The sequence below is a fragment of the Aricia agestis genome, chromosome 1, assembly GCF_905147365.1.
Source record: "Aricia agestis chromosome 1, ilAriAges1.1, whole genome shotgun sequence".
In the NCBI taxonomy this organism is placed as follows: domain Eukaryota; kingdom Metazoa; phylum Arthropoda; class Insecta; order Lepidoptera; family Lycaenidae; genus Aricia; species Aricia agestis.
Genome location: NC_056406.1, coordinates 9,695,784 through 9,719,512, shown reverse-complemented (window position 1 = coordinate 9,719,512; position 23,729 = coordinate 9,695,784). Strand labels below are relative to the sequence as shown.

The 23,729-nt window shown below is 38.0% G+C and overlaps 2 protein-coding genes across 3 annotated transcripts in view; one reads left to right on the top strand and one right to left on the bottom strand.

Moving 5' to 3' along the window:
- Positions 1 to 9,175, top strand: part of LOC121728265 (dipeptidyl aminopeptidase-like protein 6) — a 214,033-nt gene extending 204,858 nt beyond the window's left edge. For both annotated transcript variants that reach the window (XM_042116416.1, XM_042116407.1), the window contains 12 exons: positions 401 to 503; positions 702 to 823; positions 2,039 to 2,292; positions 2,664 to 2,814; positions 3,540 to 3,683; positions 5,172 to 5,312; positions 5,582 to 5,673; positions 5,885 to 6,005; positions 6,157 to 6,230; positions 7,104 to 7,264; positions 7,763 to 7,956; positions 8,432 to 9,175. In XM_042116416.1, coding sequence (XP_041972350.1) covers positions 401 to 503; positions 702 to 823; positions 2,039 to 2,292; positions 2,664 to 2,814; positions 3,540 to 3,683; positions 5,172 to 5,312; positions 5,582 to 5,673; positions 5,885 to 6,005; positions 6,157 to 6,230; positions 7,104 to 7,264; positions 7,763 to 7,956; positions 8,432 to 8,581 — 1,707 coding nt within the window. In that variant the 3' untranslated portion in view covers positions 8,582 to 9,175. The remainder of the gene's footprint in view (positions 1 to 400; positions 504 to 701; positions 824 to 2,038; positions 2,293 to 2,663; positions 2,815 to 3,539; positions 3,684 to 5,171; positions 5,313 to 5,581; positions 5,674 to 5,884; positions 6,006 to 6,156; positions 6,231 to 7,103; positions 7,265 to 7,762; positions 7,957 to 8,431) is intronic.
- A 5,447-nt stretch (positions 9,176 to 14,622) lies between these two features.
- LOC121728302 lies at positions 14,623 to 23,295 on the bottom strand. Its single transcript, XM_042116455.1, has 6 exons — positions 23,176 to 23,295; positions 22,371 to 22,457; positions 21,824 to 21,937; positions 19,594 to 19,786; positions 18,654 to 18,790; positions 14,623 to 14,713 (listed from the first exon to the last, which is right to left on the bottom strand). The coding sequence occupies exons 2-5, from the start codon at positions 22,452 to 22,454 to the stop codon at positions 18,657 to 18,659; spliced, it is 525 nt and encodes a 174-aa protein (XP_041972389.1). The 5' UTR covers positions 22,455 to 22,457; positions 23,176 to 23,295; the 3' UTR covers positions 14,623 to 14,713; positions 18,654 to 18,656.
- Positions 23,296 to 23,729: the final 434 nt, after the last annotated feature.

The window sequence follows — 23,729 nt, the reverse complement described above, 5'->3', positions numbered from 1 at the left end:
CTTATAAAGTTTGTTGTAAAACTGTTCCCTACTTTGGTATGTACTATCAGAGAAGTTGATTCCTAGGCAGATGGCGGACCTAAGTAATTTGGTCGCGTTAAGCAAAACTCATACGACCGATCACAGCTAACATTGAATTGACATAAGCCGACTACAGTCTGCATGACGTAGGTCCGTCAACTGCCAAGGAATCAATTTCCTCGATGGTGCCATTGAAGAAATTGATTCCAAGACAGACCAACGTCATTTGGTCGAATCATGTCAATTCAATGTTAATTGTGATCTGTCGGCTGGGTTTGACGTAACGCGACCAAACTACGTAGGTCCCCCATCTGCCAGGAATCAACTTCTCTGATAGTACATGTACATAATATTATATCCGAACCAAATTAATCTCCAGGTAAACACAAACAACCCGGTGGCGACTGTCTACGTCGTCAGTTTGAAGACGCCGAAATTCTTGTTCCCACAAGTCATACAGTTTTCCCCACCGTTTGATACAAGTGAGTAATAATAATCTGAGCCTTTAGTTAAACCTTATACTATGTCAAAAGCGAGGTAATTTTTACATTACCTTTAAAAAAGTAACTGCTCACCTTATGCATAGTTACTTTATCATAAATATAAAATCCGCCTAGTTAGAAGTTAACTCTGTGTTTGTAGCTTTTAGTATTGTATATACATCTGATTTATCTATTCAGGTTGGTATGTGCGCTGGACACACTGGATAAGCGAGAGACAGATAGCTGTTCTGCTCCTCAACAGACCACAGAACGTGTCCATCATCAGCATCTGCAACGCCACGTCGTACAATTGCCAAGATGTAAGTACACTCACCGAGGATTACGCTCGGTCTCTCAAGGTAGGAATTGTACCGTCGAAGAAATTGATTCTTAGGCAGTTCACAGACTAACGTCATTTGGTCGAAACGAAACGGCTGGGTTTGACGAAACGGGACCAAACTACGTAGGTCCCCCATTTGCCTAGGAATCAACTTCTCTGATAGTACCTTTTTCCGGGACTCAAAGTATTTTTATTGAATATTTCATCGACATCGGTTCAGCGGTTGAAGCGCTAAGCGGCGACAGGCAGACAAACATACATACTTTTGCATTTATAACATAAGACAGAAGATTGGATTCATTTATTTATTTATTTATTTAGGACCAAAAACAGTTTTGCATTAATTATAACATTAGGTTTGGACATTTAAAAATACACGCTACATGCAATAACTAATTACAATTGGTCACAGCATGCAATTACATTAAAAAGTAAACAGTAAACACAATTAGAAATAAAAATAAGATATATAAAATCATCCACTTATAAAAATGCTTTTACAATAAAATACAGATTTGAAATTAAGAAAAAATAAAATAATAATACAATTCATTAACTTACAATAATTCATTAAAATAAGCTAAAATAACAATGACAAGGGTTTAATTCAATTGTAAAATAAAATATATAACGTTTTTTAAATATAAGTTTTGTAAAATTAAGTTAAAAATGCATATTAAAATACAGATTTGAAATAAAATGATAAAAAATACAATTCATTAACATACAATTCATTAAATTAAGTTAAAATAAAAAGGGTTTATTTCAAATAGTGGTAATAAAAATGAATTAATAATAGTGATTTAGGTAAAATTTAAGTTAAAAATGCATATTAAAATACAGATTTGAAATAAAATAATAAAAAATACAATTCATTAACATACAATTCATTAAATTAAGTTAAAATAAAAAGGGTTTATTTCAAATAGTGGTAATAAAAATAAATTAATAATAGTGATTTAGAATAAGTACAATTTATAAAATCCAGTTTATACCATCATGCTATCCTGGAACGTGGTTAAATTTCTGTAATACAATAGTTTTGATTTTGGAAAGGCTATCAAAAAATATATCAATTTGATCTGAGATGCTATTGTACAAGGCAATGGTCCTAGAAATGGGAGAATTCTTGCGCAAGTTCATACAGTACATTCATAGTTCATACAGTACAAAATATAATTATCCTTTGTCCCAGATATACAGAGACGAATCCGAAGGCACTCGCTGGTCGGGTCTGGGTTCGGATCCGGTGGAGGAGGACTGCGGGTGGTGCGGGGGCGCGCCGCTGGTGGGCGGCCGCAGTGGCGTGTTCACATCCACACCCATCACCGACCAGGGCGGCATATGGAGGCACGCGATACACCTCACACAAGATATCCGGACTACGCTCACGCAGGGAAATTTCGAGATCACGCAGATGGTCGGATGGGACGATAAGAGACGGCTTTTGTAAGTGTAGATTTCTCAACGACATTCCTCCTCGAGTTAGTTCCTCTCGTCTAAGGGTCGTCAGATCCCCCTGGTAATAGAAAGGGTTTTGTGGCCGCCATTTTATAATGTCTTCTTCCGCCCGGACGTGGCAAATACAACTACAACATTATACAAAATCGTACTATTTTTTTAAGGGATATTTACCCTTTTAAATTCTCCAAGGGTTTATAGTTAGGTACGTAATTGGACAAACTGTAATTTGTTGAAAGCTAAAGGTGTAGTTGAAAAATACTCTCTACATAATTATTAATACTATAGGCTTAATGGTCAATTTAATCGTAGGTTACATATAGATACACATTCGCTCATTTTCTTCTCGAATATACCAGGTACGTGATGGGCACGGCACCGGAGAAGCCTGGCGAGCGGCACCTATACCGGGTGTCGGTGCCCGTCAACGGCTGGCCCCCGCCCCCCGCCTGCCTCACCTGTCCCGGCTACGAGCCTGACACTACTGTGGAGCCTAGTACTGAGGAAACGGTGAGTCCTAGGAGTTGACTGCATCATGCATGCACTCCAAATAAAATAAATAAAATGAGTACGGACAATTAAATGTGTCAGTGCTGTCTCATAGAAAATCGTCAAAGCCATATAATTTGCCTAGAGATTAGCATTCATCATTCTGTATGTAACAACTCATCTACGCTTCTTGTTCAAAAAGACTTTGGGAATTACGTCAAAAAGCCAAAAGCACAAGCGCAAATTCGCGCTTTATGTATAGAGAACGCTAAAGCTGTTGTATAAGATACTATATTATAGACTTGAAGCCTAGGATTTTTTTTAACGGGCAAAAGGCCCACCACACGTTCCCAATACTGCAACTCCTGTGTCGCCAGGATCAACAGAGGTAACCAGCCACGAAAACCCTTTGATATGATCTCAGGGATGCCCGAGGGACAAGCTAAGTAAATCTGTCTTTTTAAATTTGAAATTAATCAGAAGAAAAAGAGGAGTAGGAGATATCCAACTTCCCTCCCCAAGCAAAGCGGGAGACAGCCAAATTGTAATCACATTGATGTCCGAACAAGGGGGGAAGCACCACGGGAAAAAATTAAATTATACTTAGGTAATACAATATGACTACTTGATAAAAATGACATTTATATATTTTATTGAAGTCTAGGATGCGTTGAGTAGTCTTAAGTACCGTCGTAGTACAAAATTCATCCTTATCCTATCGCGTCGCTAAACTGACAATTATCCAGGAGTACGAGAACACGACGTCATCTCTGCCGGCGTGGCCGACGTCGACGATCCTGCCGCACGTCGCCGACGAGAACGACTCGCTGCCCACCGTCTGCCTCTACAACAGGGTCATCTTCAGCAAGAACTTCTCATACTATGTACAGGTAACAGAAAATAGCCTTTAATAGATAATGTTGACTGCGAAGAAATAAAATTAAATTAAGAAATTAAAAAAAAACCCCGCCAAACAACTTTAAAAAGTAATAAAATAATATATTTTACTGACTTTAAGTTTAAATAATTCCTAAGTGTAAAGTAATATTTTAGTCCATAAGTGTTGTCACGGTGTGTCGATGGGACCGCCCACAGTGTATTTTACATTTTGTATCGCCTTGTCACTGATTGTCTCGATTCGGTTCGCTGTGAACTGACCCTTAAACTATAATGTTATGTGAAATCAAACATCTACATTAGCGGTCCCCCGACACACCTTGACAACACTTATGGACTAAAATATTACTTTACACTTAGGAATTATTTAAACTTAAAGTCAGTAAAATATATTATTTTATTACTTTTTAAAGTTGTTTGGCGGGTTTTTTTTTAATTTCTTAATTTAATTTTATTTCATGCTTTTTAAACTTGTGTTCGTTATAGTGCAGAATAATTCCTATCAACAGGATCATAATATTATATCCCAATGAATACCATCTAGGAATGTCCTTTTGGATGAGGCCATCAATATGAGCCCAAACATGAAACCTCCACTTTGGGTTCATACGGAGCTAGGCTCCTATAGAATCCAGGTGATGCTGCAGCAGCAGCATGCAAAAAATTACTGTTTATCTACGTATTACTAGTTGTTGCAATTAAAATGAGCCCAAACACGAAACCATTGCTCTAAGTTGGTGAGGAGTTGGGTATCCTATTGATTACCAGGTGATGCTGCAGCACCAGGTCAACTTTCCATTAATGTGTAAATATTCATAAATGTCACGAACTAGAATGCAATAAAGCCCACCAAACGACTGCAAGTTGCTAATCGGCCCTTCATGAACCAGATAAACCGCGATTTTCCAGCAAGGAGCAGGCTGATTATGATGAACTATAGCTAAGGACACTCTCAATTAAGTCAGCTTTCAAACAAAAAAAACTAGATCAAAATCGGTCCACCCGTTTGGATGCTACGATGCCACAGACAGACAGACAGACAGACAGACAGACCGACAGACAGACAGACAGACCGACAGACAGACACGTCAAACTTATAACACCCCTCTTTTTTGTCGGGGGTTAAAAATGGTGGGATTTGATACAAGTAACCGTAAGCGCCATATCAGCAACTATAGCCATTAGCCATATTGTTTACTACATCAGCTATATCATCATCAGTAGAAGGTATAATTTGTTATCTACTGTCGTGTGCAGTTAGCGTTAAAAAATAAACGCTAAGACGTTTTTATTTTAAAAATTTCCTTTAGACATCGCACATGTATTAGTAGCCGGTACCACGATAAACGCACATAAATAAATACAGGTGCATACGCTGCTAAAATCTCTAGCCTTCTATTTTCCTTCACCATAGTGGGGTGAAGGACAAGTAATCAGGGTGAAATAGCCTGCTTCTCTATTTAATAGATTGAACCTTTCAGGAGTGCCTGGGTCCCAGCACGCCCGCGATATTCGTGTGCACGGCGGGCGGCGAGCGACGCAGCGTGCTGTGGGACGGCCAGCCGCTGCGGCAGCAGTTCGCAGCGCTCGCGCAGCCGCAGCAGAAAGTCTTCCGGGTGGAGGTAAGAACAGCTCTAGCCTGTGTGGCTTAGTGATTTAGCCTGTTGGTTCTATAACTGTTATCACGAGATCCCCAGAAAGGAAGAAACTTTCTAGCAACTTGGTTTATTGGATATGTAATTTTGGTTTGGGTAATTTTTGCGTTATCGTCATCTTTATCACCAGCAGCTATTTCTACAGCTTCAGTTTATTTTTTCAACCGTACAGCATGGGAATTGGAAGGTTGCATAGACACTAATTAATTCTGTATCATTCTTTTCTAATTTTACAGGTGCAGGCACACCGCGAGGCTCGTGTTCGTCTGCTACTACCACCAGGGCTGCGAGAGACGGATGACTTGCCACTACCGCTAGTGTTACATGTGTAAGTGGACTAAGGATAAAACTATAATTGTTAACATAGCCAAAATAGGAACCAGTAGTTTCCTTTTTCTTCTTCCATGGACAAAATGAATAAAATCCGAACGGCAAATCCACGCACAAAACTTATTAAAATGACAAAATTTGTTTGGAATTCTGTGCCTGTAAAGTTTTTGATTACCGTATTGGTATGATAATATAAATTACTCTTATAGGTCTGCGGAACCTGGTGGTCAACTCGTGACAGAAAGATGGCGCCCCGACTGGAGCTGGTACTTGGCTACTTCCAGAAACTTCATCGTCGCTGAAATTGATGCCAGGGGTTCCGGTGGACAGGTACTTACAAACCAAGCTCTTTATTATTTTTGCTATGGTGCTAACAGCAATCATCCAACAAATCAAAGCAAAAGCAAAAATATTTTTTCTTTTTGCTTTGATGATTCCTGCTAGTTGATAATTAAAATTTTACAAAAAATTTATATTTCAGGGAGAGGAACTCCGTACAGAAATATATCAGAGACTACTTTCAGTTGACGTTGAGGATCAAATTGCTGTACTAACGTGAGTTTTTTATGATTAGCTAAATTGTGGTTATTTAATACGTTTACAAGCACGGAAAGCCAGTCAGTTTTGCAAAATCCTGAACGAAATCAGGGGTTGTACCTATAAGCAATTTTGAAGCACAGACAATTTTGAAATTGTTTATTAGCTTTCAGGTCGATAATCAGCAAAAGTACTGTAATGTAATAGCATGATATTTTTGCACCGTACAGGTTGAGAACCACAAAAAACCCTGCCTCTTAACTCTCTTAGGTTGGGTTGCACCAGAGGCGTGGTTAAAGTTAAAGTTATTTTTATAGTTAAATATGGCGTCCTTTAGCTTTAACTTTAACCTTAACTTTAACCGGAGAAATTCACGTATAGGCGGAGGTAAGGACGCCATATCTTATATCTTTAAACGAGCAATTCTTGTATATATATATATATATATATATATATATATATATATATATATATATATATTTGATATATAGGTTTCGGGGGCGATAAATCGATCTAGCTAGGAATCATTTTTAGAAAATGTCTTTTTATTCGTGTTTTATCGATAATCGATAAACTGAAAAATATGACTCTTCCTGACATCTATTGGCGAATAATAATACTATTTTGTGAGCAACTAATTGCTTTAACGACACAACAACAGCTAAAGCTATTCCAGCAGATGGCGTTGTTAAGTAACACGAAATCAATGAGCCTATACCGAACAAAGCTCGGTCATCCAGATACTTTAACTTTAACCAAAGATTTGACATTTTGCACTGTAGTTATAGTTAAAGTTAAATTTACAGTTAAAGTTAGTTGGTGCAACCCAGTCTTAAGTGGTCACTGTTAAAGGACGACAGTGGAAATACATCTTGATATCTCCGTTTTCAGATATCTCCGTGACAACCTCAAAGCGGTAGACGGAGCGAGGGTTGGCGCGTGCGGACGCGGGTACGGCGCGGGCGCAGCGCTGGCATTGGCTGCGGGCGATGCACGGAACCTCACGCGCTGCATTGCCCTCGCTGCACCGCTAGCTGACCTTAGGCAGCATAGTAAGTAGTCGGTAGTCAGTATTATCCTTGTAGACCTGATAGGAGTGTAAATACCTCAGAACAGGAAAATAAGGTAAATACAGAGAAAGAGCGACGTTTCTCGTCTTCTGTTACTAGAATAGGTCTTTTAAACTTACTCTTCTACCCGCTCAGACGTGATGCCCTAGGCAATTTCTTAAATTGATTAAGGGTTAATCCGTCACTGGTCATCTTAAAGGCCTGATCCAGTGTGAGCGATTCTCGTGTGTCACCAACGCGAGCCGAGTAAGTTCGCGAAATTAAAACCCGCGTGCTTTAAGTTCGTACGTCTATCAGGCCTTTCACACTGGATTACCATGCCCCCAGGCTCGCGGCTCGCGGCTCTCGGCCCGCGGCTCGCGGCTCTATGCTCAGGCGATTAAGATCGTCGAGCCATAAGTCCGCGTACTTACTCGCACGTCTGTCACCCCTTTCAATGACTGTCCACCATGACCCAACATAAACCAACTCCTCTCTCAGACTCATACTGGACGGAGCGTTACGGCGGCGCGCACGGCGTGGCGGCAGGCGGCGCGGTATGGCGGCGCGCGGGCAACCTCCCCCCGCGCCGGCTGCTGCTGGCGCACGCCACCGCCGACCTGCGCGCGCCGCCAGCACACGCGCTTGCACTGGCACGGGCGCTGGTGAAGGCGTCCGCGCTTTATACGCATCAGGTAGGTTACGTATATACAGTTTCTTAACCCCCGTATTATTGTTATAAGTTCGAACTTCGACGTATCTTTCTTCTTCGTGGCACAGCGACAGAGTAGCATCCAAAGATCTGGACCGATTTCGATCTATTTTTTTGTTTGACAGTTGAGGTGATGGAGAGTGATCTAAGCAATAGTTCACCAACATCAACTCGTTCACAGCAGAAACATTAGGATTTTATCTACGAGTAGTTAGAGCTTTTTTTATCACGGGTTTTTCAAACTTCTTAATTTGTTTATATTGGCAAGAAAGGTTATTATATTTTAAAGAAATAAGTATCAATGAAATTTCTAAGACATAATAATTATTATTGTTCTGTGTTTGTGTAGCGTTAAAACCGGTACTTTTGACAAAAAACATTTTAATGGAAATTTTGAAAGATTGGCATTTTGCTTGTTTATGCGACCTGAAACTCATGCACATGATTTACATTTTCAGGTGTATCCAGACGAAGGGCATAACTTTGAAAAGTCAAACCTGCATCTTCATAAGACGATGGAACAGTTTTTCGAGGAATGCTTTGGTCCCGTGGAGGTAGCGGACTGGGACGCGGCTGGAATGGGCGGCCTGTTCCCGTTCAGAGATTAGTCGCTAGGTAAAGGGGAGACGTGCCCCTGTTGAAACAAACGAATAGAAGAAGTTGAGGTTCTTACAGGAAAGGAGGTTATTTATTTCAAAATGGAAGTATTAAAGGTTCGGCCAAATTATATTTAAAAGACATTCTAAATGTTTAAGGGAAAGATGGCGCCAGGAACGAAGCGATGGATTTTCAAGACGGTTTTATTGAACACCATTAATATTGATTTTTAAAAGTAACCATGAATTTTAAAAGAAAATGTGCTATTTAAAATAAACATTAATAAAGATCATAATGTTTAAAATCCTATAACATCGACGATAAACTGCCAAGTGTCTCAAATTTTGCCGTTTCTTAGAACTCTTGCTGTTTTAACATCTCGAAGAAAATCGTAGAAATGTAATGGTAGTTCATCTTTGAAACTCATAGATCTTAATCTTTCTAACTATTTAAGCTTTGTCGTTCATGGGTTTAGCTATCTAGTCATTAAATCTACTTTTTACGGAATATATTGGGATTTGTTTATTATTTTCAAATACTCTTTTGAAACTACATACTACATTCCGTTCATAAAACTATAATAATTGTGACCATGGAATAAATTACTTAAGTATTAAGGTGGCCATACACCACACTTCAATTATCGTAACGATTTGTCACCTCGATGTTAAAATCGAACGAAAAATTGTACGTGTGTAGCAATATCGCAAGCGATTTTACGGTCAAAAGATCGATCGGACGATTTTCTTCACGATCGATCGAAACGACAAATTGTCCCGTGTATGGGCACCTTTAGATTTTTCATGGGCACTCATATCAAAATTCATAGAGAAATCTTTGTGTGCAAAAAAACAATTGTACTTCAGACAAAAAACAATGTAAAACATTAAGTAAACCCCAATAAATTCTGAGTACTACTTAGTTACCTACCTAAGAAATCAATATGCTATCTAGTCATTAAAATTATTAAATGGGACTCAAAGAATTTTCGCTAAAACTTTATTTGTAGGAGGTTTTGGTTCATTTTCGCAACTAAAACTACTTTCAGCTCATACTAGCGTCCTATGTATGTATCGAAACTATTTAGTTGAAATAGGAAGCTACCTTGACGCCTTGACTATTCATGAGTTGCATAGAAACCCTAATAAAAAAACTCTCAGGGCCTGTTTCACCACTTTCTGATAAAGTGCCGAATAGGCTATTCACAACTTTTTTGACAGATTTTCCTTACTTGATCTGTCGAGTTAATTGGTGGATAGCCTATTCGTCACTTATCAGGAAGTGGTGAAACAGGCCCTAATTATTTCACATACTTAACCAAAGTCGCTGTCAAAGACATCCAATTTCGAAAAAGTATCTAGGCTTGAATTTAATTATTTTCGAACGCGTTTTACGAACGTGCTTTAATAAAAAAACTGTTACTTTGCGTATTGTCTAGCCAACTCAACTAGATGGCTGCGACATGAATTTCGTACCAGGCAGTGTCTTAGTAGGTATTTTGTTTAAGATGTTGTAGGTGTTATGACTTATGTTGAAGCCTAATTTTTATTGCTGGCCATATGAGAAAATTTCAAACCTCGATGTAATGTAGACTAGCATTAATGTTGCAATAGTTAGTGAACAGTTTAATCAACAAAATTCAAACAATTTATCTGTTTAAATTTTATTTTATGTCATCTGCAGGTAAGCCCCGTAGCTTCTTCAGATGACAGAAGCTATTGTTTATTATAAAAATGTTTTGTAAAGATATATCTACGAGCATATTAACATATCGTTTTTATCTACTATTTATGATACACTCTGATAATGGTGAAGATACCTTAAGTAATACTAAAACATTATTCAATCATTACCAAATCTACTTGTGCTGTTATAACTTACCCACTTATTAAAATTAAAAAGAAAAAACAACAAAAACACAAATTGCGAGGTTCCTACTTTATGTTCTAAACAAACTCTTTAAAAAAAAAACTCTGAAATGTTAAGATAAAATATTTACTATTTTATTTAAACGTTAATCAATACCTATTTCGAATAAGAGTTGTATACAAAATATAAATTGTTCACAAACTATTAAGTGAGCTCGAAAGCTCCTAAAATGATTTTCTTATGATTAGTGTAAGGAATAAAAATTCTATATTTTAATGTAAATGTATCGATCATCTTATCTATATTTGTATGTCGCTTTAAATGTCACGAGGTGTAGTGTCCGATTGCTTAGCACTGCATTTATTACTTCGATTAGTCTCTCTGTACTTACTCCTACTTTACTGTCAGTAGAGTGCCGTTAGTACAACTTACTGTACAACAGCTGTACAACTGTACAACAGCCTTCGATCAAATATTTATTTGATCGAAGATCATACCTTATTCGCAATCCTTTTATCGATGTAAACTAATAAGTTATACAAACTTACTAACTCTATACAGTGTGTAACAAAACTAAGTGATAATACTTTACGGTGTGTATGTGTTTCTTGTATAAAGTTCACTGTGAAAGTAGCAGCGTTGAAATACCAAATTTTTTTTTTCACTTTTGTATGGGCAAGCGCGCGAGCGTACCAAGTTTCCCCATACAAAAGTGAAAAAAAATTGGTCTTTCAGCGCTGCTACTTTCACAGTGAACTCTCTACAAGGAACACGTACGCTGTGTGCGTAAGTATTATCACTTAGTTTTGTTACACTTGTAAGTATAGGTAAATAACGTTGTGATTAGATTGGGATTTGGGCATAGGACTACGACTCGAGAAACTCTGACTGATCTTGGTCAGAGTCAGGGCTCCGCTACCATATGTGCAATGTGTGCAATGCACACGGGCGCCATCCTCTAGGGGCGTCAAATCGCCATCTTTAGGGGCGCCAAAACCAAGACCCAAAAAATTTGCCTAAAGGGGCGCCAAAATCCTTTTTTTGCACACAGGCGCCAGTAGCCCTTACGGGGGCGCTGGTCAGAGTACACCATTCTTATCGGACGGATCAATATTGCTCCGATCTGACCTAGATTACGGGTGTAAGTTGTAACGAGTATAAAGTTTTAATAGTCCGCTTTTTGCCTTGGTACAGTGCACATAGATTAATTTGAATTATAATTTAATGAATCGAAGTGAAGAGTAAAAGTGATTTAATTTAAAGTCATCATAAAATTAAGTAGGTAATCTAAAAATAAAAGGTAAATTTTTATTTTTTAGTTTCTAAGCCTGCACCATGTTGCGAAAAAACTAGTCATTGCCGTAGCTAAAATCTAGCCTCGTTTATTATTGTTATTAAATTTTTCAACGCCGTACGTATAGTGTACCGTACTCTAGAGGCAAGTCATACACTCTAGACTTTTCCAGCTGTATTTAATATTTATTTAATATTCAGTTTGATAAATATCAGCTCTAATGATCGGGCACTACCTGTAAAAAGTTAGCTTTAACCAATAGTTGTTGATGTATCCGTATTAAATGTTTAAATATAAATATTTACTTCTATTTATGATACAAATGTCATGTAAATGAAATAGATCACTTACCTATTACTAGAGAATGTTAGATCATCCATACATCCAATGTTATAATATTTCTACTTATGTATTAGTAATAATATTATTTTGATGTCGACTGAGTATGACTAGGTTATTTAGGACGTTTATCTGAAGAAAAACCCCAAGAATGGTTTTAATTTGAGTCCCAGAGTTAAATGCCAAGAAAAAAAAATTAATTTATGTTACTTGTTTTATTAGCTAGCTTGCTTATTTTTTATGTTTGAATTGTTGAAATTTAAATTTAATTTAAATTTTCATAATAAGTTCTCATTTTACTGCTTTCGTGGACAAATGTTTCACCCCAGTGGAAATATTGTCATTCTCGACATTGTTCTCGACTAAAATGATTATTTTGTCTTCAATGTAGACAACTGCAGCAAGTCTGATCGCATTGCTAGTTTGTGTGTTTAGAATACAAGCTTATTTTTTACGACCTTCCCACCTCATTGATTTTCAATCAAATTCCACGATTATGTAAAAATAATTAAATAAAGACAGTGGACCTTACCTAAATTATTTTTTAGAGTCTTATTTTTGGTGTAGATAGGTTTTTGCAAAATTATTAAGTACAACCTAAAATATACCGGAGTAAAATTTAATGCGAGTTTTCTCACCTCTCATACAGGTTATTATTGATTTGGTGACTGTTTGGTTGATTTTGATCCGTAAGCTAGAATTTAATCTTTTTCACAACTAATTAGTCGTCCTATCAAAAACTATGGATATTTTATCGCGGAAGAGGCGGCCAGCACTAGAGGTAGAAAAAAACGGCCAAGTGCGAGTCGGACTCGCGCTCGATGGGTTCCGTACCGTTATAGAGCAAAAGTAGGGGAAAATAGCGCTTTTTGTAAGGGAGCCCCCCTTAATACTTATTTTATTTTAATTTTATTATGAAATATAATTACTTATATGAAAGTATACAAATAACTAAGAATTTTGTGAAAATTTCAAGTGTCTACATGTTGCCACACTGCAGAAACTCGCATTAAATTAAAATTTAAGTAAACGATGACACCCAATGGATGTATTTTATTCAGTGGATTGATACGTTGTATATTATTATTTGATTCAAATGTTGTTTTTTATATAAAATAATAAAAAATGTTCCCGACTGGTTGTTTGATTTTTGCCTAAGAAATTTTTAACGCCTCCGTGGTCTAGTGGTATAGAGCGCGGCTCTTGACTCGGAGGTCGTGGGTTCGATTCCCGCGTTGGAAACATGTTATAAGTTTGGTTAGGACAATGCAGGCTGATCACCTGATTATCTGACAAGTAAGATGATACATGCGTCGGATGGCCATGTAAAAAGTCGGTCCTGCGCCTGATCTCTCGCCGGTCGTGTCGGTCTTCACTCTTCCGTCCCACTGGGTTATGAGAGTAAAGGAATAGAGAGTGCTCTTGTGTACTGCGCACACACTTGGGCACTATAAAATTACTCCTGCGTAGCTGGCCTGGTTTCAATGAAACCGGCCACCGTCACCGAAACCGGTGTGGGAGCTATAAAGTACCTATTCTGTAGTCGGGCCACCGTCACCGAAACCGGTGTGGGAGCTATAAAGTACCTATTCTGTAGTCGCCCATCCGCTGACTAATAACAAAATCGCATGTCTCGCCTAGCAAGCATACAAGGAAGCTTCTGGTTTCTAAAAGCTTATTTTGGTAATCCCCTAAAGCAGGGATGGCGAACCTATCTTTTCTGAAGAAATATTTATGAAGAAGTCATGAACTTGCCATTTGATTATTTTTATAATATTACGATTCGGTGCGTATTTCAAAATTTAGTCCTCACTATGCAGAGGCACTATAACCTTCATTGTTGATTCATTGGTTGTTCAGTTTTGAGATCAATAGCGTGCTCCAAATTATATTTCACGTGGCACTGATGGTGGCACGCGTGGTATTGGTTCGCCCTAGTTGGTTACTATTAGTTTCTAACATAAAGTTAATATACCTAGCGGAATAGAGCAACTCTCGAGCTGTCAAACGAAACCGAAATTGGTTTACATCTGTGTGTAAAAATATGTGTAGTGTGTACTTACTACGTACAATTACACAAGCATGATTGAACAAAGATTCTATGAGATTAAATTGTCAGCGTGCCGATAAGTGCCTACTGCACGTCAAAAAAGAGTTCTGCTGTCATGTATCACACGTCTCTTTTTACCACGCAGTGTTACTGATAGTGACATCTCGCTTGCTCAGGCCTTTGTTTCTCTATTCCACCAGGTATATAAACTTTCTAGTTTCTACGAAATATGCGACAACACAAATATTTTAAGTAATGTGCATTAATATCTTGTCTATCCCTAGTTTTTGCTAGATATGGATAATTCTAGTTATCTTAATTTGAATTTGAGAGAATATAGATTACTATGAACAATAATATGCAAATGTATGTGTAATAATTTTTAATTTTTTAATAAGGTAGGTATTTTATAAGAAAATTTAAATGCTGTAGTTAGTAGGTTCCAGTCAAAGTGAGTGCACCTCTTATTGCATTTGTTTTAAATAAAACTATAATAATTCATGGAATCACAATTTAATTATCTTACATTTTTGCTTACATAACATTTTCTACTCTATCGCCAGCTTGTCGATAGCAAAGCACCAAATAAATCTGAAACAATATTAAAGAACTATATATTATTAACATTACCTAAATTAAAAGTAACTGCATGAACGGTAAAGGAATAGGAGAAGTTGGAGCGATGGGAGGGGAGGGATAGATTCGTCCTCACGTTAGACCTGCACGGGATGTCAAGAGGTCGAGTAAAGTTGAAGCGATCTATAAGGTAAGAGGGAGATATAGGATTGTAAAGGATTTTGTACAGGAGGGAGCGAATATGGGTATTTTGCCGGAGCTGGATCGGGAGCCACTTTAATTTCGATCGGAAAGCTGATGATACATGGTCGTACTTTTTTAGCCCAAACACGAAACGGATGCAGAGATTCTGCAACCGTTCCAGTTTTTTTTTATGATATAAGGGGGCAAACGAGCAAACGGGTCACCTGATGGAAAGCAACTTCCGTCGCCCATGGACACTCACAGCATCAGAAGAGCTGCAGGTGCGTTGCCGGGCTTTTAAGAGGGAATAGGGTAATAGGGGAGGGTAGGGATGGGAAGGCAATAGGGGAGGGTAGGGAAGGGAATTGGGTAGGGGATTGGGCCTCCGGTAAACTCACTCACTCGGCGAAACACAGCGCAAGCTCTGTTTTTTCTTTTGTTTGTTTTTTTTGTTGAGTCCGCGTAATCAAGGATAGGGAAAATAAGGGTTTGAACTAGAAGGAGTTTTGTATTCAAGGGCAGGAAATTTTGATGGGTCTTAAGCATGTGCAGAGAATGATACACCTTTTTGCTAACTTCATTGACCTGAGCGTTCCAAGACAGATTATTATCCACCATTATACCTAGATTTGTCACTGCGTTCGTATAATCAATAAACATGATCTTGGGAACATTGTACAAGCGCTGTGTCATATATTTACTACCGATGATGATGGTTTGTGACTGTGTGTGATTGTTTTGGATTCACCAAGAGACCAAAAGAGTTAGCCCATTCTGCAATCCGCTATAGATCAGCAAGTGTGTAATGTGTCGAGCCAGCGGACGGTCGCGCTCCACGTTATGCACACGCAGCAAATATTATTAATTATTAATTAATATTATTTTCGCGAATCGTGCGGCAAATTGCCGCTGCACGTCACCATGGCGCTCGTGGCGAATGAGTTGCTGGCGTTTATCCAGCACGCCATCGACACAATGGAAGAGGTTAGCATAATGCATATCTGCAAGTCCTCCTTCACCAGCGAGGAAATTTGCCAGGGGAAGTATTTGCTCTACGAGACGCTCGGCCAGAGCGCGAGTATGCCATCGCGACGGAGGGATGGAACTGAAAGAAGCGTGCAGGATATTATATCCTTGCTGAAGCAGACGGATCCGGATGAGGTGCCGGCTTTTGTGGCGAAAAAACTGCACAAGCTGCCGCCCGTGACGCTGGACCACGTCGACGTCGTCACACTCTTAAAGGACATCAGATTCCTAAAAGAAGAGTTGGCCGAAGTTCGAGGTAGACTGCAGGCATCGGAGTCTACGATCAGCGATCTACGTAATAAATTATTACAATTAAAGAGTGGTAATTCAATATGTAGGTCACCTGATGCCGCGTTCGTCACTCGCCGACGTGGTGCGCAAGCGATCACGTTCAGCCCGTCTTCAGTTCTTCGTTCAGCACTTTCAGACGGGTCAACGCACGAGTACGTCATCGCCGCTTCCCCCGCCACCCGCCTGCAACGGAGCCGCGGCCGAACTACGCAAGTGTCGCCGCTTGCGTAGCCCCCCCCCCCCCCCCCCCCCGCGTTCCAAAAACAAAGGGAAAAAGGAGGCCCCTGCAAAGGAGTGTCCTCCCTCCGAAAAGGATCGAAAGTGCGATGATGACGGGTTTATAAGAGTGGAGAGGAAGAAGAGGAGGCACCGCACCCGAAGGGCCCGAGCAGCTGTTGCGGCGTGAGACTTCCGCGACGCCGCTGTACGTGTCCAGACTGCACTGGTCCACGACGGTCGAGCAGGTCGTGGACTACATCAGGAGCAAGACCAACTTCGTCTTGAGGGTCGAGCGCTTGGAGTCCCGCCACAAAGTGAATTTTAGCTCCTTTGTGGTGAGAGTCCCGACGCATCATCTACCGACCTTCGAGAAGGAGGAGTTCTGGCCGATTGGAGTCGTCTACAGAAGGTTCCGAGGACGACTTCCGAACACGTCGCGCCCCACGTCGCAGGCAATACGTGTTTAGTGTTTTAGTGTTAGTGTTAGTTTTTAGTATAATTGTATGTATGTTAGTCTATAAGGTATTTATAATATGGGCCAAGATGCCTGAATTAAATAAATAAATTAAATTACAATTAAAGTTGACGTCGTTAACTGCGGAACTAATCCTGTCAATGTGCGATTAAGTATAAATCTGCAAGTCGTCTGCATAGAGATGGAAGTTACATAATAATATGACTAAGGTTACTGTGTTAATAAAAATTGCGAATAAAAGAGGAGAAAGAACGCCACCCTGTGGGACCCCCGCATCGAGATCACACCTGCACCAGTCCGAGGTAACCTCATTAGACCGGACTCGCTGCGAACGTCCCCGAAGATATGAGTCGAACCATTCTACCACTGAAGGGGATATGTTAAGGGAACGAAGGATAGAAAGTATAAAATGTCAAAGTCTACCTGAGTTGAAAGCACGACTAAAGTCAAGAAGAACCAGAATGGAGACGCATTTTCCTCCATGGCTAGCCGCAGATCGTCTGTGACTTTTAGCAGAGCAGTGACAGTGATATGGCCAGGGCGAAATCCGGATTGGAAGGGAGAAAGCAATTTGTTGCTGGATAGGAAGAGCTGCTTGTGGACGATGTGTTCTAGGCGATGATATTGTACTTATACAGATATGTTACGTCCATACTATTTTCCGGCTTAAATCTCTTCCGAACAATTTTCAAATTCAAAATTGCAGACATTGACAAATTTGACAGATGAGTGAAACAAAAGATACGAAAAACCATTTACGTAAAAGAGACAGTTCTATTTTTAAACGTCGAATCGTATCGCTGTCTCTTTCTTCGCCTCAGCTATGACGAAAATTCGATTTTTTCCAGATTGTTCGAAAAAATAATTGAAAATGTAAATAATCGAGGTATTTATTGCAATCAAGACATGTGGTACGAGATTCCATGTGTTTTGTTTACTTTCGAGTCATAATTGGTACATTTTCGATACACGCACGACGTCATTTTCAATTTATTTAGGTAAGACAAGACGCGGCACATTCGTGACTGTGCTCGATGCAGACTAAACAACAGACGGCCCAATTGGGCCGTATTTGAAGCTTCACAACGCGCGCGGTAGTAACATATCTGGTTTGAGTATTTCATCATTGGTTCTAGGACTTTGGAGAGATAAGGTAGTATGGATATAGGTCTGTATAAAGATAAGGATTGGAGGTTTTTGGTAAGGGAATTTGCACGTTTCCATGCTGAAGGAAAGGAACTCGTTGACAAGGAATAATTGAAAATGTGAGTGAGGATTGGCAAGAGTTCAGGGAGTGCAAGGGAAATCATACGTCAACTAAGATCATCATCGCCCACAGCAGTAGACGTAATAGCTCTAATATGTTTCATAACGTCGTCCTCGATGACTGGTTTAAATGAAAATGGAGTATAGGAACGTAAAGGAAGCGAGGAAAGATGGGAAATCGTGCGTGCTTTGGTATTTTGGTCGACAGAGGTTAGTAGGCGGGTAAAAATAGCGTTAAGCGCATTTAAATCTTTTGTGTTAGTGGGAGAAACAGAAGTTTTTCCTATTCCAATCGTGGAAAGAAACTTTCAGAGTTGGGAGGGGTTACTACGGCTGATAGTGGAGTGAATGTGGCGTGTGTTTATTAAATATTTAGCCTTGCAAACACCACTCTTTGAAATAAATTTGTTCATTATTTTTTGTTTACATTTTGATTAAATTACAGTTAAAACTTAAACACTAAACAGCTTATAGAAGCAAGTCTATGTTACTTACAATTTACTTCCAGCGGTTGTTCTCGTAGTCCCATTTGGACGACAGACCATCCACAGGATTGACGTGAAGATCTAACATTCTCTTCAGCTGAGCCTTCTGGCTCTCCTCAGAGAAGGATTCGGGCAGTGGGTTGTACACTAAAAATTAATAATTTCATATGAACAGGCTTTGTGAACAACTGTTTCAATAATGAGCTGGTTTGCCAAGTAAATTAGTGTGTTGTGTCTGTTTTAAAAAATAAAGACATGACAAGTAATATTATAACTAGTAATCAAGTTTTATTATGTCCTATTATATAAAAGTTTTATATATTTGTTTATTATATTTCGATTTTATTCTACTGTCATGCCAAACTTTGATAGTGGCATTTAAGATTGTAGCACTCATTAAACTGCTACAGAATATTATTGTTTAGACAGTTATTACCCTACGCCTACGAATAATAAAAACTAAGAAAACGTAACTTTCATACTTCAACCGTTTTGAATTTGGTTCTTTTCTGCACACTAGAATTTGACAATAGCTACAAACACTAACACTCACGAAAGAATTAGATAATAATTGTCACTTCTATATATATGTTACGCTCAAAGACCGAAATCGCTAAGTGTGCGAAAAAATAGCTCACAACGCGTTGTGGTTACATTGAAACGCGAATTTCGCGTCGTGGCTCTAATGAAAACGGCCACGACGCGTTCTGGCAATCACAAAAAGACCACCGGTCTTTGAGCGTAACTTATACACAATATTGTGTACCGAAAGTATGCATGTATTCGGCCGAAAGTATGCATGTATTCGGGTCACATGTTGCAGACTTGCAGACAACATTTTTGACACAGTTACTCTTCCTTAGTTTTTATTATTCGTAGGTTATAGCACACTCTTGTCTGCAGCTTGGCATATAGGCATTATAATATATCTAGTTCTAGTTAGTACCCACCAAAGAGTTTCATGCCCATGAAGAACCAGAAGGACAATGAAGCGGCCATCAAAGCCCAACCCAGAGCGCCCTTCCATTCTCCAGTTGGAGCCTGAAACTCGGCAAAGGTCTGGCAGAAGGACGCGCGGTACAGCGCTTTCTTCTCCTCTACGGTGAGTTTACGCCAGTCTCCCCTTTCCTTCTCACGGAGAGCCTAAAATCATACAAACGAATAATCATAAAACTAATACTATGCTTAATCATATTTCTATTATATGACCACAGCCGTAGACCACAGCATAATAATGAAAATATTATGATTGCAGCAGAAGCAGGTAAATAACAATTATAAAAAAAATCAGTTTTTTGCTTAAATGCTTTAGGGCCAGAATTAATGATATGAAATCAAAAAAATGTGGATTTCATGTATAGCAATTAGCAAGAAATAGGTAATTTACAAGGTTTATTTAAATTATAAGAAAAAAAATGAGTAATTGTCATTATGTTATAAAATATTAGTAATCTGGTTCTTCCACTCAAGTCTTTAATTATTGATTGTGGTTCTTGTATGGTTGTTACATGAAATTATTTTGCTATACAGTAAGTATACCTAATTATTATCTATACAAATAATTTATACTAATATTATAAATGCGAAAGTATCTCTGTCTGTCTGTCTGTCTGTCTCGCTTTCACGCCAAAACTACCGAACCGATTGTAATGAAATTTTGTATACAGATAGTCTAAAGCCTGAGAAAGGACATAGGCTACTTTTTTACTGGAAAAAAGGGTTGTAAGGGGGTGAAAATACGAAAATTTGTTCAAATTAAGTTAGTTCCAAAAATTCATACTAGATGGCGCTGTGCGTCTCTTACATCGCGCTAACGCTTGCCCAACATCTTTCTATAAGAGGTGGTATCATCACAATATACATGACTACCAGTAGTTCGACTGCAAAGAGACGGACAGGTTTCAATATCTGTCAAATTCGTCGGGTTTCACTAGGATTATGAACGGAATGTGCCTCGCGCTGATATCATTTATTTTTAAATATTTAAAATAAAGATTTCAAAATTGGATTCTGACAATTTTTTAATTGCATGTGCCAAAACACTAACAACAATACGACCAAAGAGGAACACGTCCAGCGAATATGTCATAGTTTTAAATTCGTAGGTAACAAGTTAACAACCCTAGCAACAATTTTCGTCATAATACGTCATATTTAAAAATTTCAACATCAGTTCTAAGTCATACATTCGAGTTTCGATTTTTTTCGATTGTTATTTCTTTTTTACGTTATTTAATAAGTCAGTACTTTATATTATATACAGTGACGTAACCTTAAACCTAGCAATGATAAATAGTTTATGGGTAAAGTTGTGTAATTGGGGGGCTAAATAAGCTTTAAAATTTGGCATAAAATATAAAGTTTAATTTTAAAAAATGAAATATATGTGCACACTGCACAGCTGTTTTGATTTAAGGGGTACCAGGGTTTTTTTATAAAAGCTTTTGACACCAATTTTGTTGACATCGCGCGCTATAAACTGAAGCACGCGGACGAAGTCGCGGGCAACAGCTAGTAAAGCAATAAAATGATTTCTAACTAATGCATAATAATCATTAATCATATTATACACACTAGAATCTAGATTTTCCGCGCGGCTTCTCCCGCGTAATTTAGGAATTTCACGGAAACAGTAAATTTTTCCGCAATAAAATAGCCTATCGTTCACGTGGTCTATTCCAAATTCCGTATGTGTGACAAAAGAAAATAAAAATTGCTCCAGTAGTTTTAAGTTAATATATGTACTGTTGGTTCTTGGTGGAAATTCATATTGAACACTAATAAAACACTTAAACATTAAAACTACCGACGTTAAACTTACACCTGATTATGATTTTTTTCGAAACCGGTCGTGTAATTTGTTAAAAGTTGTAATAATATCTTAATATAGTGGAAAAGTTGTGTTTTATTAGTGTTTAAGTTAATAAGCAATTTTCAATTTTCCCGGTTTTTCCAATTTTCCCTGTTTCTTTGCTCCAATTTATCTTAGCTTAATAATATTTAGCCTTATAGCCTTTGTCAATAAATGGGCTATCTAATACTTAAAGAATTTTTCAAATCGGCCCGGTAGTTCCTGAGATTAGCGCATTCAAACAAACTCTTCAGCTTTATAATATTAGTATAGATTAATTATCATTGGTAAATGATTAAGTATATCTTTTTGTACTGGGTAAAAACTACCTTGATGTCAGGTGTGTCGGCTCGGAATCTCACAGCAGGCATGGGGAAGTCGGGTCTGTCAACGTATGTGGGTTGTCCATTGTAACCAGCACCAACCCACTCCCGGTTGCCGATCTAGAAGACAAATATTTCTTACTTTCAGTATGATTACTGCATAACACAATATCTATTCAGGTAATAACATTCAGAATAAATAAAAAGAATACCAATAGTTATTTGAATTTTTTTATTTATTTATAATAAATTCATCATAAAATATTCTTGTAACAATTTCTATTTCATTTTAAGTTACATTCATATTATATAGTTATAATATACTATGTACAGTCAGAGAAGTTGATTCCTAGGCAGATGGTGGACCTAAGTAATTTGGTTGTGCGTCAAACCCATCTGACCGATAACAGCAAACATTGAACTGACACAAGCCGACCAAATGACGTAGGTCTGTCCACTGCCTAGGAATCAACTATACAGGTACATAATATATACAGTTACATATAAATGAATGCTTTTAGCAACAGTATTACAATAACTGAAACAAAATTACCTTGGCAAGTTCACTGACAGACCTGGTGCCAACAGGTACCCGGACTGCATCTAACAGTGCACGGCGAAGAATAAGGTTAGCCATTGTCTGTAACAAAACATATTTAGGCATTAAAATAAAAACTACTGCTACACTTTGAATTAGAAATATATACAAAATAAAACTTACAGTTTCTTATCAGTTTTTCAATGGTGACCTACCTTTTTAATCTATTTCTATCATTTACAAGATAAACATTATGAGACTTAATATATAGTATTGACTGAGTATTGTAGCTAGCATGCACTCAAATACCTTTAATGTATCTATATTACAACCGAACAAATACTATCACTTAGGGGTTGATTGTTTGATGCTAGTAAAGTTGGTATAGCACGGTCACATTAACTAAACGCATGATTTGATAACGTCATTATGGAGCGGTCATGTTATTGCATTCCAGCGATGCGTCAAGTTAATGTGACCGTGTTGTACAATATATATTAAGTACATTTACACAAATTTGTAAGGTTAGAATTCTGTCATGTTACATAACTTTGAAAAATTATAAAACAATGATATAGATATGTTGTTAAATACTTAATAAATGTTTACATGCCTCGGTGACTTACAAACACAAATTAATTGATGTATAAAGATCAGGTTCACGAAATAAATTACGAAAATCGAGTGACATAATGCCTTATTTTCTTTATAGTACACTTATTGTTTATAAAGCCACACTTTAAAAACTAATGTATATTGTATAACAAGAGAGAGAAAAGATTCATATAAATGAAATTAAAAATATATAGTAAATTTTTACCTTTTTGTGATATTCCTTCCCAAAATATTGTAGTTCACTTTTCACAAAATGACAGAACTGCAAAGAAACTAGCGCCACCTATGAAATATTTAAAACACAAATGCACAAAGTGACAGTTGACAGCGGAAGAGTATTGATTTTTATAACTTTTAAACCCTGCATCAACATGGCAAAAGATTTGAAATGCACGCCAATAAAAAAAATTGAAATCCCTAATAGTATTATATTATAGCTTTCTAGAAATTCTAGAGTCAATATTCAATAGCTTTGATTTGTTATATCGCACCTTTAAAGTAATACCGTTACTAAACGAAATTTTTCATAAATTGAGGTATCAATGCCATCTAACTAAAATAAACGTGAACTACAAGATAAACTTGGTTTTTTTTGCAAAATGTTAAGTTTTGCGCCATTTAGCGGTAAATCAAAGCGTTACTAAGCCGAGTTTTTTTTTTTTTCCTTTTGTCACCCATGGACACTCGTAGCATCAGAAGAGATGCAGGTGCGTTGCCGGCCTTTTAAGAGGGAATAGGGTAACAGGGGAGGGTAGGGAT

What these genes read in the sequence shown, in the direction of transcription:
- LOC121728302 (XM_042116455.1), bottom strand. Translation starts at nt 22,454, where the DNA reads ATGGCTAACCTTATTCTTCGCCGTGCACTGTTAGATGCAGTCCGGGTA. An exon ending in CTGTCAGTGAACTTGCCAAG is followed by an intron (nt 21,938 to 22,370) that starts GTAATTTTGTTT and finishes TTTGTCTTCTAG; the next exon opens with ATCGGCAACCGGGAGTGGGT. An exon ending in CATGGGCATGAAACTCTTTG is followed by an intron (nt 18,791 to 19,593) that starts GTGGGTACTAAC and finishes ATTAATTTTTAG; the next exon opens with TGTACAACCCACTGCCCGAA.